Consider the following 14,084-nt stretch of genomic DNA (forward strand, 5'->3'; position numbering starts at 1 on the left):
GTGGGAGAAGAGTGGGCAAAATGAAAGGGCAGAGTGAAGTTTAGTTGAAGCAGTCAGGTAGATGGTCTAGGGGATACAAACTGTGTGCTTGCCTCCCTTCCTGACTGATGATACTGTAAGCAGAGATTAGGGGGTTCACCCAGAGCCTGTGGCCACATATATCCATGGGAAGACTGACCCCCTCCCTCAGCTCATACATGCGAGCATGTGCACCCCATGCCCATGTGAGCCACACTCATGCACACACCGCCATCCCAAAGACAGTCCAAATACACAATCATTTACTCACTGAGGAAAGAAAAGGTCTCTTAGTGTTGCCTGCCAAGGCTGAGAAATGCCGGGGTCAGATAAGATAAAATTGGATATTAGCAACACATAAGACATGCTGTGTTTCTAAACGGCACCAGTGTGGTGTATATGCTGTGGATTAGCAGCAATGTTAAAGTTCAGATCCACTCAACTTTCCAATTATGCATTCACGTGGCAAGTAAAGCTTTTTTCCCCCAATGTGAACTCCTTAGCGTCTCCTGATGGCGACCACACACACAGTCCCCCTCACCATCTTCAGAGAGCAGGCCAGTGGAGGCCCCCCGCTGCTGCTCACAGCACCCGTCCGAAATAAGCAAAGTGCTGCATTTGCTTCTTCCTTGCCAAAACAAAACAAAACAAAACAAAAACAAACAGATAGCTTCTGCCTCATGCTGAATTCTCAGAGAACTGATGAATCTCTTTTTTCCTTGGATCCGGTTCCCCATCCCTTTCCTGAGAGCTGTGGAGCCCTTTATCAGTACGAAGGAAGTAGGCTCAGGCACCACTCCCCGTGGGCCTTCCTCAGGGTGTCTGGCCCTAACCCTCCTTCCTTCCATTGCCTTGGCTTTTCTCCTTCCCTTGCTAACTTGGTCTTCTCACTCCTTTTCACCCACAATCGCTATACAGGAAGCAGCAAAATCGAACCTGGGAGAGAGGAGTGAGTAACAAGTTCTTCCCCAGTGCGCTCCCTGCTGTCAACTTTAGGACCCGGTGGGAGGGCTTCCCAGGGGAGGAGAGAGAGCAGCAGACTGGGTGAGCTGGGAGCACCCCCAGATTTGGTGGACTTAGCATCAGAGCAGTGGTTTAAACTGAATATGGTGGACCAACGAAAATCTGCTTCCCTGTTTGTCTTCAGCAAGCTACTTCCCTTCAGTTACTTGCAAAAGGTATGTCTTCAGTGGTGTGTTATTAAATGGCTCTAACTTTTAACATTAGCAAGTAGGAAATAGGGTTGTTAAATGATAGAGTTCATAGTTCATGGGGAAGAAGGGACTGTGTTGTCAATTGGCTCTAGACTTCTGTGCTGCTCTTTGCCATTACTCAAAGCCATTCTAAGGTGGGGATTATAAACTCACACTGGGAACACATCACTGGACAGTGACCCTACCTCCATTCAGCCCATGCCTGGAGACTTTAAGTTCCTCATGACTCCAGCCATGAACACAAACACTGAAAATGTGTTCGAAGAGACTATAAGCTTAAAACCTAAAAACTTGGCAAGGATGGTAGATCCAGACAGGCATCTCTGAGCCTCAGTTTCCTTATCCAGTAAAGTGGAGATAAGAATACCTACCTCCTGGGGTATTATAGACATAATTGTTTATACTCAAAGGTATTGTATTGCATCTGGCTGAAAAGTCTTCAAATATACCAGTTTCCCTAGTCCTCTTGTCCCAACCCTGTTGGTGCACCCAAACACTTGGCATGGCCTGAATATCAGGAGCCAAAGCATCTAGTTCTCCTAAGCAGGAGAAATCACTGATGGTTGCAGAGTTGGCTATAAGTAGATTTACAGAGTCCCTTGGTTGTTATAGCTATGACAGGTATGATTTAGAAGTGGTGGTTGGTTAGTTGGTTTTTCCCTCTACCCTTTTTCAGGAAAACCAAGGGAAACTCACATATACTTTGCTCTAGTTACTTTTTTTTTAATTTTTTTTTTTTTGAACAGAGAGCACAAAAAAGCATAAGGTCCATATGGCAGTTATTGATCTGGGCCATCTGGAAAGCCAGGACTTGCTCCCACCATGTTGGATCAGAAGCTGTTCTGAAAAGCCTTCCCTCCCATAAGAGATGTATTGGTCAGATGGGGACAGGGATGGATTTCATTATAGGGCGGGACTACAGTGAGAAGAAGCTGGAGCAGGACTCTGAAGGACTGTCTGCAACCCTGACCCTACCACAAAGACCAGAGAGAACCAAGAAAGTGTTGATTGACACAGGACCATTGTAGGTAGAGGGTGCCCCTCATCATCTCGCCCGCTCATGGGTGGGATGGCATCAAGTAACTAACAAAAACAACCATGAAGCACTTTGCAATTAGAAAATGCTCTGCAAATATTCCTAGGTGCCTGCAACATGATGAAGAGGGTGTGTCAAGTTCAAGCTAGTGAGTGAGGTCTGGTAGCCCTAAAAGATGATATTTTTACTTCATTTTAAACAGATATTCTACTTTTCTCCCTCTTCCTTAGCTTCTCGAGTGTTTTCCTTCTTCTACCTGCTCTTGGCCTGGTGGCAAAATTTTCCTTCCCTCTAAAATTTTCTGGGAAGACTATTGATAATTTTCAAGTAGAACAGTGTGAGAAATTAATTTTTTTTTACATTGTGTTTCTTTAAAAGGCCCAAAACAACACACCCACTGATTATTTTTAAGCTTGAGGAAAAGAAAATTCAACAGAACCTTCCCATCTCCTTCAACGACTGCTCAAGTGGCTGAACTACAAACAGGGATTTATAACATGGTTTTGCATCTTACGCTACAGGTATTTCAAGCCAACAACGATGCAACTGAGGTGGTTCTGAACAAGCTCCACGCTCCGCTGCTGACAAGGTTTGTTAGGATCCGCCCTCAGACCTGGCACTCAGGTATCGCCCTCCGGCTGGAGCTCTTCGGCTGCCGGGTCACAGGTGAGGTGGGGGCTCCATTGAGGTTGGGGTGCTGATTGAGTCCTGGGCTCTGCTCCCTTTCAACTCTCTGCAAGCAGCATGACTGTACCACATGACCTTCCCAGACAGACTGGCTCAAAGACTCAAGTCCTACCAGAGTTTGTCTTCTCATTCATTCGTTCAGTATATATTTATTAAGCATCTCTGATTTCTACTATTAATAGCTAACATTTATGGAATGCTAACTAGGTACAGATGCCATTCTAAGCACCTAAGATGTAACATATTTTATTATCCTCATAAGGACTCTATAGGTATTATTCTCCTCACTTTACAGATGAGGAAACCAAGACTTAAAGAGCTAGGTCACTCACCAGTAAGTGGTAGAACCATGGTTTGAATCTAGGCAGTTTCAGTCCAAAGCCCCTGCTTTCGAATAACAGTCTCTGCTGCCTCAGCCAGGGGCCAAGAGCTGTGCATGGTGCTGTGGACACAATGGTGGGCACAATAGACTCTGTTCTGTGTGGGCATATGGGCAAGTTGGGCAGACATACTAATAAACTCATAAGTATAAAATCAAAACTGTGATCAACGTCTGGAAATAGAGGCTTATGGTCCTTGGAAGTACATTATAGGGGATTTGACCCAGCCTAGGAGCTCAAGGAGGACTTCTTTGAGGAGGTGATGATTGAGGTGAGGCTAGAAGGCAGATAATAGACATTACCTGGTGAAGAGGAGACAGAAAGTGCACCAGGCAACGGTCACAGCTTTCTCAATGGCACGGTGGCAAGAGGGACCAAAAGAGGAAGTGAGGGGCATGGACACAGCTTTTTTGTGGGCTGAAACCCAAGATATGTAGACTGGAGAAGACCAGAGTGGGAGCTGGGACATTACAGGAGGCTAATGCAGGGGGTGCAGATGGGAGATGATGATGGCTGGATTAGCCCCAGAAATGTAAGGACAGACCAATCCCCTTTATCTTGTGGGCTCAGCCCAGGGCAGGCAAGTTGCCTCTTTGACCTGGAAGTGTCTTCAGTGTACATCCATCCACGTGTCTTTCCCCTAATCATTGCAGCTCTGATAGGGAGTGCTCCAAGGTCTGACCCTGTTTGAGGCTTCTAGTTAAAACACCTTGTGTTTGTACAGTCTCTGCATCTCCACATGCCTTTCTTGTTCATCATCTTGCCTATGCTTTCTAACAACCCTGTGAGGTAGGATGGGCCAGGGACTGATGAGGAAACCAAGACTCAAAGAGGTTAAATAGCTTGCCCAAAGTCACCCAACTAGGAGGTGACAGAGCCAGGATCTGAACCCACATTTTCTCAATTCAAATTCTCTGCTCTTATCACATTTACACAAAGACCCTGTTTTCTTCTAATGGGATCAGTTTATGCTAATCCTGTCTAGGGGACTATTTTCTGTCCCTTTCATGTTGCTGTTCCAGGTTAATCAGCAAATATTTAGTTAGAGCTCATTCTCTGGAAGATTGAAAGGAGAGAACCAATGATTTTGAAGAAGGGGGACAACCTGGAGAATCTTTTTTTATCATAGTTCAGTTTGCAAGTATGAAATGCACACTGACTATAGACCCTGCCTTGCCTGACATCATTTATTCATGCATTCTCCACTCAATCATTTGCTCCACACATCTGATGTGCCAGGCACACACTGGGAATGGGACATAGAGACAGAAACAAAACAGATGGGGTCTCTGACATTGTAGAACTTTCAGGCTAGTGAGCAAGATAGATAATAAACAAATGCAAGTACTAGATAAACTAGAATGTTTATATGAAGGAAAAGAACAGGGTGCTCTGACGGAACCCAATTTCGTGTGGATTGAAAATTGGGGCACAGCCTTTCTGTGGATACGACACTTGAGCTTGGGGTAAGAAAATGTTAGCCTGGGGGTGACTGAAGGGAAAAGCACTTTGGGTCATGGGAACAGCATGTGGGAAGGATCCAAGGCAGTAAAGAGCAGTGATAACATATATGGGGAATACAGACCTGATACTGACGCCAGGAAGGTTTCCTTCTGCTTGGCAAAACAATCACTAGGAAATAGTTCAGTGCTTAGCTCAGTTCCCCTGTGCTCGGTGTCCCTGAGAGGGTCAGTGGGGACTAGTGTCATCAACAGGGATGTGCAGATGCACATTCTGAGAGTTCTTGGCTAGAACTGTAAGCACAAATAGTTAATGGCTATTGGATACTTAAATATGCCAGGCACTGTCCTGTGAGGTCTTAGGAACTAACAGAATTCTTGCAACAGCCCCCAAGAGGTAGGCACCTCTATTAGCTCCCCTTTAGATCTAAGGAATCGGAGGCAAAGAGCAATTAAATAATTTGCCCAAGGCCCTCTGACTAGAAAGTGGCAGAGTGAGCCTGAACACAGGAAGTCTAGCTCCGAGTCCAGGCTCTTAACCACAGTGCTATACACATTCACCACGCAAAGAAATCAGTGCTGACTCAGTATTTGACAGTTGGGCTCTTTTGCAACTCCCTCCTTATAGGGGGTGGTCCCTGGTTAGCAGGTGTCAGCCATGACCTCTTGTATCTTCCTGTCCTCTCTGCAGATGCCCCCTGCTCCAACATGCTGGGGATGCTCTCAGGCCTCATTGCAGACTCCCAGATCTCCGCCTCTTCCACCCACGAATACCTCTGGAGCCCCAGTGCAGCCCGCCTGGTCAGCAGCCGCGCAGGCTGGTTCCCTAGAATCCCTCAGGCCCAGCCGGGTGAGGAGTGGCTTCAGGTAGATCTGGGAACACCCAAGACAGTGAAAGGCGTCATCATCCAGGGAGCCCGCGGAGGAGACAGTATCACTGCCGTGGAAGCCAGGGCATTTGTACGCAAGTTCAAAGTCTCCTACAGCCTAAATGGCAAGGACTGGGAATACATTCAGGACCCCAGGACCCAGCAACCAAAGGTAGGCTATTCTTGGAGGCCTCTGTAACCTCACCCTCAACAGGGAGGCTAAGTGGGGTACAGGGAGTGGAGGGTGGTAATGCCCCATCTGAACAGTCGTCATCCAACTCCTGAAATCCAATAAAACAGATACCATTTGAGAGATTACTTTGTGCCAGGCACTGTGCTAAATACCTTATTTTTGACTCTTTTTGTTTGTTTGTTTTTGAGATGGAGTCTTTGTCACCCAGACTGGAATGCAGTGGTGTGTTCTCGGCTCACTGCAACCTCTGCCTCCAGGGTTCCAGCGATTCTCCTGCCTCAGTCTCCTGAGTAGCTGGGATTACAGGTGCCCGCCACCACACCCAGCTAATTTTTGTATTTTTAGTAGAGATGGGGTTTCACCATATTGGTCAGGCTGGTCTCGAACTCCTGACCTCGAGTGATCCACCTGCCTTGGCCTCCCAAAGTGCTGGGATTACAGGCATGAGCCATCAGGCCCAGCAATGACTCTTTATTAATCCTCACAACATCTATGCAAAGTAGATCTTTTTGTCACTCCCATTTTAGTGATGATAAACTGACACTTGATATCATGCCCAGGGTCACACAGTTCACCTGTGGTAGAGCCGATTCAGAAACCGGAAGTCTGACTCCAAAGTCAATGCTTAACTACTACTGAACACTGACTTTTTATAAAGTTCAACACTCTTTATACACTCTTTCAGATAAAGTTTCCTTGAAATTGGCCAGACATCTAAAGGGGATGTGGTTTTTGGAGGCCAAGCTACAGAAACTAGAGGTTGACTTCCAAAAATAACGATGTTTTTCTGAATGTCACTGCATTCCTTTGTATTCTCCTAGTTTTGACTGCTTAGATCTTTCCTGCCTCTCAAACTGAGGCAAGGGAGAAGCAAGAGAACCTCACTCCGAGCCAGAGGCTCAGGCCAGTGCAGCCTACCCTTCTGCCACCAGAGTGAAGGTCAGCCTTCAACACAGACAGGAGGAGCCCCAGAAGGGGAGGAGACGTCATGCCTCTGTCCCTCCCCAGATCAGTCTCCTGGCGGGCCAGGCTCTCTGATTCTTATCTCTAGTTACCCCTTGTTTTTCTCGAAAGAACAGGTCCCTAAAAAAGGAGGGAGTGTTGCATGTCTCGGGGCCACCTTTGCTAAGCAAATGTTTCCATTCTGAATACAGAGGCAAGAGCTGGGTTAGAGGTTTTGTGATGCTGAGGTAAACTCCCAGCTCTCAACTCCAGAGGCTTAGAAAGGCTCAGGGCTTGCATCAATGGAACTTTGCATCAATGGAACAGAAGTTGGGCCGCAGGCGTCCCCAGGGAGAGCTGAGCCTGGTTTTTCTTGGGAAAGGAGTTGATCTTTGCCATTGTGGGAGACAGCCCTATCCGAGACAGTGCTTCCGGTTCAGAATTGTGGACCCAGGGCATCCTGAAACCTGGAGCAGTCCTGCAGAATTCCTGGGGGCTAACCAGCCGCAGGCCCTGGCCACCCACTCCTGTCCTTCCCATGGATGAGTGTCTCCAAGGGTACTCCAGGCTGGTCCTCCACCCAACTCCACCAAAGCAGCCCCCTGCTCCCCGCATCATCAGTTTTATGTACTGGGGCTCCATGTGAGGTTTCTTTTGACAGGAGTGCTTTCCTTAAACAAAGGTTTGGGAAACAGTCTAAGACTGTCAATGTGTGACCAGAAGACAGTGTCATTGGCCTAGGGGTCATTTTCCCGCCAGGTTCTCAGTGAGCTAGGAATTATCGGTCAGCTTGGGCTACCTCAATTGAGGCTTTCACGCATTAGAAAAAGAAGCATCCCTTTCCCAGTAGACCAGGAATTCAGAACGGTCAAAGATCACCCAAACTGCCTTCCCCCTTCTCTAGCCAAAGTCAGCTGAAAATGCATTTGGAGACAAATTCTTCCCCAGATACTCCATTTCAGTCACCAGGTAAAAGACACAACCTGGAAATTGCCACCTTTGTTTACTTCCTATTTTCCATAATTCTGGGTCCCTAACCACCTTCCAAATGAATAAAATCCTTGGTCTGAAAATGAAGGCCCCATGGATCGGAATGTCCCAGTGCCAGGGATCAACTAGGAATCTGCCTTCCTGGCTGGATGTGCGGGGCAGGGAGGAGAAGGGGAAGGAGAGGCAAGAAGGTGATAGGGACTGGGTCCCACACCAGTAGGGCTGAGTGGCCTCTCTCCCTGCAGCTGTTTGAAGGGAACATGCACTATGACACCCCTGACATCCGAAGGTTTGACCCCGTTCCGGCGCAGTATGTGCGGGTATACCCGGAGAGGTGGTCGCCGGCGGGGATTGGGATGCGGCTGGAGGTGCTGGGCTGTGACTGGACAGGTAAGACGACACTTCCTCCTCTTTGCATCTCACCCACATGGTCCTCTGACCCTGACATCCCACGAGGCCCTGGGAGGGCTGTGGAGGGGGCAGCCATCCCTGGAGCTGGAAGCGCTGCAGACCCCTGCCATGTTCTCCTGCCTCAGACCACGGGTACCACAGCCTCTGGACTCAGGACAGTTTCTCAAGGGATGCACTTTGTCTTTTTTAAAGGATCATTTCAATTCTCCAACCCGAGTCTCTCAAAAACAAATCATAACCACATACCACCCACCCAAATTCAATTAGACCCTGGCTCTTCAGGCCAGAGGGCTGTGGCTGTTGATTTAGGAAAGAAAAAAACCCCTCATGATAATAAAGTAATTGGTTTATGTCTGAATCTGGCCTCCAGATGTCAGTGGCTAAGAGACTTCATTTTCATTTCGGAGCCACATCTGTAAAAGGCATTTATTTGCTCAGGAGGGACCCTGTTGCAGGGAGCTGACAGGGGCAGGACTCCTTCTCATTGTCCTGCTCATTCCTGCCAGGTGGCCCAGGCCTCGGGGAACACCTCTCATTCTCCCAAATGAGGGTGAGGCCCACAGAGGGTGCCCAGCCTTCCTGGTTTCCGAGGGAGAGCCCTGCCCTTCTGAGTCAGGCCCTACCTTCCTTTCCTCGGGGCGCTGGCCCTCCTCCCTCAGCAGAGCTGGCACCAGATCTTACCCGGAGCTCACTCACTGCCTGCCAAAAGGAGTTCATGGGAGCCACTGGGGCTCGGGGCCTGAGCCTGATGCCAGCCGGAGCAGCCACTAGCCTGAGTTATCCTGCCGTCCTCCACCAGGGCCCCAGGTATCCCCATTTTCCTGTCGGTGCCGTACCTGTCACCGGCTCAGCTGGCAGGATGGCATGAAGGATTAATAAGGGCATGTCGGAGAAGTGCTTTTGGCTCCCAGGGAGAAAAATGCTGCCTGTATGCTGGCTACGGCAGTGCAGAGGAGCCCCGTTGAGGCACACGGGCTGAGAATTGGGCCCAAATTAGCCTCCTCACTTTTGAATTGAAGGCAGCCCTAGTGAATACATCTTCATAGGAAGACACTTTACTCCCCATTACCTGGGGACGAGGCCAAAGTTCCCTGCAGCCTGCTAAATGTGTGTCACCTGTCCTCTCGCAGGTGCAGAAAACCTCCCCCCGATGCAAGCTGGCTTCGTTTATGGCTGCCCTGGCATCAGGGGCTCAGTGCTGTAGGGGATCCAGGAGTTTGTAAACCAGTGGCTTTCACGCATTTCTGCCCATGATACACAATTTAAAATAATTTTCCTTCACAACCCGCTTCACTTCTAAGCACTCACACACACTTGTGTATACGGGGGTTGAGTGTATGCATAAGTGCTTGGACTCTGGAGACAGATTGCCAAGTTCAAGTCCTGCCCCTACCATTTGCTGGCTGCATAACCTCAGAAAAGTTAGTCTCTTAGCACCTTGGTTATCTTGGCTGAAAAATGGAGATGACAATAGTCTATCTATACCCCGTAGGGTCATTGTGAGGATTAAATGAATGAATGGATATGAAATACTTAGACTACTGCCTGGCACCCAGCAAACTGTTTCTGATAAATAAATGTAACTGAAACCAAAGGTTCCCAAAGCAATGGTCATCTTAACCATGGAAGTGCACTCTAAAATATTATAGTCGATACATTTTAAATGCTGGTCATGACCTATTCAATAGATTCCACAACCCAATGATGAGAGTGATGCGTGGTTTGGGAAATATCACAGACCTGGGCCAATTCCTCTTTCGTAGACAAGGAAACAGCCCCAGAGGGTAGAAGTCACTTGCCAGAGGTCACTCAGCTAGATGAAGTCCACCTCATTCTTCCCCCCATCCCTTGCCCTTCGGTGCCACGCCCTCCTAGTCTGGTCAGGGGGACAGTTGCTAATGACCTCTTTCCCTCATTGCTCCCCAACCCCAACCTGCCCCACATTACACCAGTGATGGTCAGCGACAGGTTTCTTATTTCAAAGCCCTGCCTGGCCATTCCTTGGAAGATCAGAGTTGAGGAGCATTCCGTTTGCCCAGCCTCCTTTCCTTTGAAGTCTCTGACATCTGGTTTCAATTTCAGGGGGAGCGCTGCTGTTTGATGGGCAGTTACCTTGAAGCGCCCAGTACAAACATTGCACAAACAGTATAAACACCAAGGCCTCCGTGCCTGCCGTTCCTCCACTTTCATTTACACGCCCTGCCCTCTGGTGCCTCACTGGCCCCCAGGTTTAACATTCTCTACACCAATCAGCTGACCCATTTTGCTACCTAACATTTCCAGAAACTGTTCTCCATAGGTCATGTGGCTATGTTTGCTTTTTGAATTTCCATCTGTTTCTCCCGCTCATCCTTGGTTCACTTCTTCATCCCTATCCCAAAGGATAACAGGAAAAATAATGGCTTGGGCTGAGCTGCTGCAGCTAAATAATTTGACAGGGCTGCTTCACCTGTTAGTTGGTTTGTTTGTGTTTCAGATAATTATGTTTTGCCTTACTGCCCCATAGTTTGCTTTACAATCGAGTTTCTATGACACAGTGACAAATTTGAACTTACAAATTAGGACGCTTCGAGGTTATTTGCTATTTACTGTGAGCAAAAGGCAGACACAGCAAAGGGAAGTATGAAAGGTTATGTACGTAGTATTTAATAGCAGAAAGGTGGGAAGTCGACCGTGAAAAAGCTATTCAACGTATTTAGCAATTTCCTCCAGCTCCTGGCTTTATTAAATGGTATCCTGAAGGGTGCCTGACAAAGGCGCCTAATCACATACAATAGCGCAAAGGAACATGTATAGAAATGAGAGGGACAAGGCACCGGCATCCTGTCGGTGGACAGCTCTGGGATGAAGACGCCACCCCAAAACACATGGACTTGAGCACCAGTTTCCAGAACCCCTTTCACCCCACCCAGGGCCTGACTCATAGCTCCATTCACTCCCTCAATCCTTACTGAATGAATGACGGGCGTGAGCAAATAAGCAAATGAATAGGTGAATGATTCACCTAGAGCTGAGGTCAAAACCCACTGCCTGCAGCCAGGTTTGGCCTACCCAGGGTTCATTGTGTGCTAGGTAGTAAAACGTTTTTAACAAGTTGCCAACTTGTAGCGTCTGGAGATTTTACTTAGGGATTTTTGCCTTCTTGTTAGGGAAAGGAAAGGGGGAAATATTTGGAAGACCTGGCCTGGCCACACTGGGCTGCCTCCCCTCCAGGCCCCAATCTGCTGGAGCCAGTCGTGGAGGCCACCTTTAAACCAGGCATATAAGATCTCAGCTGTCACCACCTCCTCTCTCTCCAACCCTTCCCTGCCCCCACCACCGCGTCTGCTTTCCTCACTTACAGTAGGTGTTTGGATCCAGGAAACACTTGAATTTGCCACACCCTGACCTTCAGGCATAGCCCCAAATCACTTTCACCATGTAGAGTCTGAGCCCCTTTAAATCCATATTCCCGTCCATCCAGTTTTGTGCAGACATGAGCCAGAGTGTGCTTTGGTCCTTCCTTGGAGTCAGTGTCGCCTATCGCCCCTCCATTATTGCCTCATGTGGCCTTTTGTGCTAACCTCAGGGCCTCTGCCATGGAGTAAAGAATGTGGGTTTGTGTCCCTACCTCTGTCACTGCTGGTTTTGCAACCCAGGACCATTCTCATTCTACTATGGTGATGCCTCTGACTTCATTGACAGCACACAGATGTGACTTCAGAGTTTTGGGCACACGTGTGCATCTTCTTTTTCTTCTCTAAAGATGTTTGGCATCTTCTTCCTGCTGGGTTGCAACACAGGCTGCTACAGCATTCTCTTCTCTTCCTTTGCCCTTACACAGACTCCAAGCCCACAGTAGAGACTCTGGGACCCACCGTGAAGAGCGAAGAGACAACTACCCCGTATCCCACCGATGAGGAGGCCACGGAGTGTGGGGAGAACTGCAGCTTTGAGGATGGTAAGCACATATTGCATCCCGATGGCATGGGTGCCAACTAGTCAGAGTGGGAGCTGGCCTGTGGCTGGGCAGGGACCTAGGGGTCTCCTGGGTCAGAAATCCAGGGGATCTCAGGGAAGGGGTAAGAGAGGTGGGGACACTCAGGGGTCTGGGGCAGTATTTACAGCCAATGTAGAAGCATTTGAATAGTGTAACAACCAGTACAGCCCTACGGCTGTGAACCCACTAGATATCAGGTGAGACAAAGATGACTTCTTTCGAGAAGTCTCATTTGTTGAGCCCTCACTATCTTGCTTGTCTGCTAAAGGAAAACCATCCTCATCCTTAGAATTCACAGCTCTGATAGTTTTTCTTGTTAAGCTGCTACAGTCAAGTGAAGATACGGCGGTCATCTGGGTGATTTGGTCCATGGAGCTCGATAGTTGGGTTAATCCAGCAGTTAGCAGTGACTTAATTGTGTTTCCCTGTGTCTTTCACCGCCACTAATTTGAGAAAGTGTAACAGTGATGATTCTATAAGACAGTGCACCATATCCTCTATAACTGGAGCACAGATCAGAGACAAAGGCAGAAATGTAAAAAGGCATCTTCAACCGTTCCCTCAAAACTCAGGGGCTTTGCATTTCTGGGTGGGTCTCATCACATGGGAAATCTACATTCCTTTCGTTTATCCTCGGAGCCTATCCAAGTTAGATAAAAACAATAATCGGCAGAACCCAAAAGTAAGTCACATTTTAAATCATACTGCTAAGGTCACCAAGTATGAGGACATTTCTAAGAAACCACAAATTTTGGAACACCTGGCATTTTGTCTAGAATGTTAAGCTTGACAGCCTCAACTTACAGTAAATTACTGATCATTATTAAATCTTCATTAAACAAAATGAGAGAAGATTGGCAAAGAGACTAGAGAAGTGATGGAGAGATAAAGATGGTAGGTAGATGGCGAAATCTGTGGAACCTGCAAGCACAGCCGTTTGACAGAGGAACTGCACTGATGGAGTGGATGACTCCAGAAAATGGCTACAAAGAAGAATGGGAGGAAAGCCAAAAATAAATGCTGAAGTTATGTGACTGAAAAGGCAATAATTTAATGCATATGCTTTGGGGATTGTGCTTTTGTGTTATTGTGTGGGTGGGGGACACTGTTGGTCGGGGTTAGTTGAATACAGAATTCTGACATTTTAATGAACTTGTTTTTGTTTTATGGAGAGAAGAAGGAGGAGAATCTTCCAAGACATGTTTCAGATAGTTTGAGAGCCAAAAGTGAAATGCACAGGGAGTTAATATACGATACTGGATTTGCAGAGTTAGCTTGTTGGGGGACCTGGAGTGGGGGTTCTAGCTAAACGACAATCAAAGGAAAAACTAAGGGTTCTGCTACAAAATTTCAGAAGTTTATTTTTAATATGATTTTCCCATTTATAGTGGTTTGTTTCATTTGAGGTTTCTTTGATGGTTCCTCCCTTTTCCTTTTGCAAAAGTTTTTTTTTGTAGAATCTGGTTCCTGAGATACAGTATACATGTAAATATTACAGAGGATTTATGCTATATTGAATTACTTCATATTTTTTGAAGGGAAAAATAGAAATTCAGAAATTGTCAGGAGAAGGGGATAGTAAGGGCTAAGGGCTGACTTTTCCAAGCCACAGGTTGATGCTTCTGTAATAGATTCCATGTGTTTCTTCTAAACTCAACCTGAATTTGGCCAAGGGTGGGCAAATGTTAAATATGCTGTCCTGGAAAGGGGAGGCATTTACAGGGCCTGGTGGTTATCTTCCTTCTCCCTCTGACGCCAGCAGTGCCCTGCCCCCCCCCCCCCCCCCCCATGAGATGAGCCCTCCTCACCCCTAGGGTGAGTAATTTGTTTCTACCAGTCTGTGGCTCCCTTTAGACTTCCTAACCTGCATTCTAAGCCTTCCCCATGGAAATTCCTCTCTAAGAA

The 14,084-nt window shown here is 47.5% G+C and overlaps 1 protein-coding gene across 4 annotated transcripts in view; it reads left to right on the forward strand.

Moving 5' to 3' along the window:
* The window catches only part of NRP2 (neuropilin 2), a 115,120-nt gene that overhangs the window by 54,995 nt on the left and 46,041 nt on the right, over nucleotides 1-14,084 (forward strand). For all 4 annotated transcript variants that reach the window (XM_010352641.2, XM_010352643.2, XM_030916703.1 and 1 more), the window contains exons 8-11: nucleotides 2,790-2,934; nucleotides 5,487-5,836; nucleotides 8,035-8,179; nucleotides 12,024-12,140. In XM_010352641.2, the coding sequence (XP_010350943.2) occupies nucleotides 2,790-2,934; nucleotides 5,487-5,836; nucleotides 8,035-8,179; nucleotides 12,024-12,140 (757 nt within the window). The remainder of the gene's footprint in view (nucleotides 1-2,789; nucleotides 2,935-5,486; nucleotides 5,837-8,034; nucleotides 8,180-12,023; nucleotides 12,141-14,084) is intronic.

Source organism: Rhinopithecus roxellana, chromosome 14, assembly GCF_007565055.1.
Source record: "Rhinopithecus roxellana isolate Shanxi Qingling chromosome 14, ASM756505v1, whole genome shotgun sequence".
Classification (NCBI taxonomy): Eukaryota; Metazoa; Chordata; class Mammalia; order Primates; family Cercopithecidae; genus Rhinopithecus; species Rhinopithecus roxellana.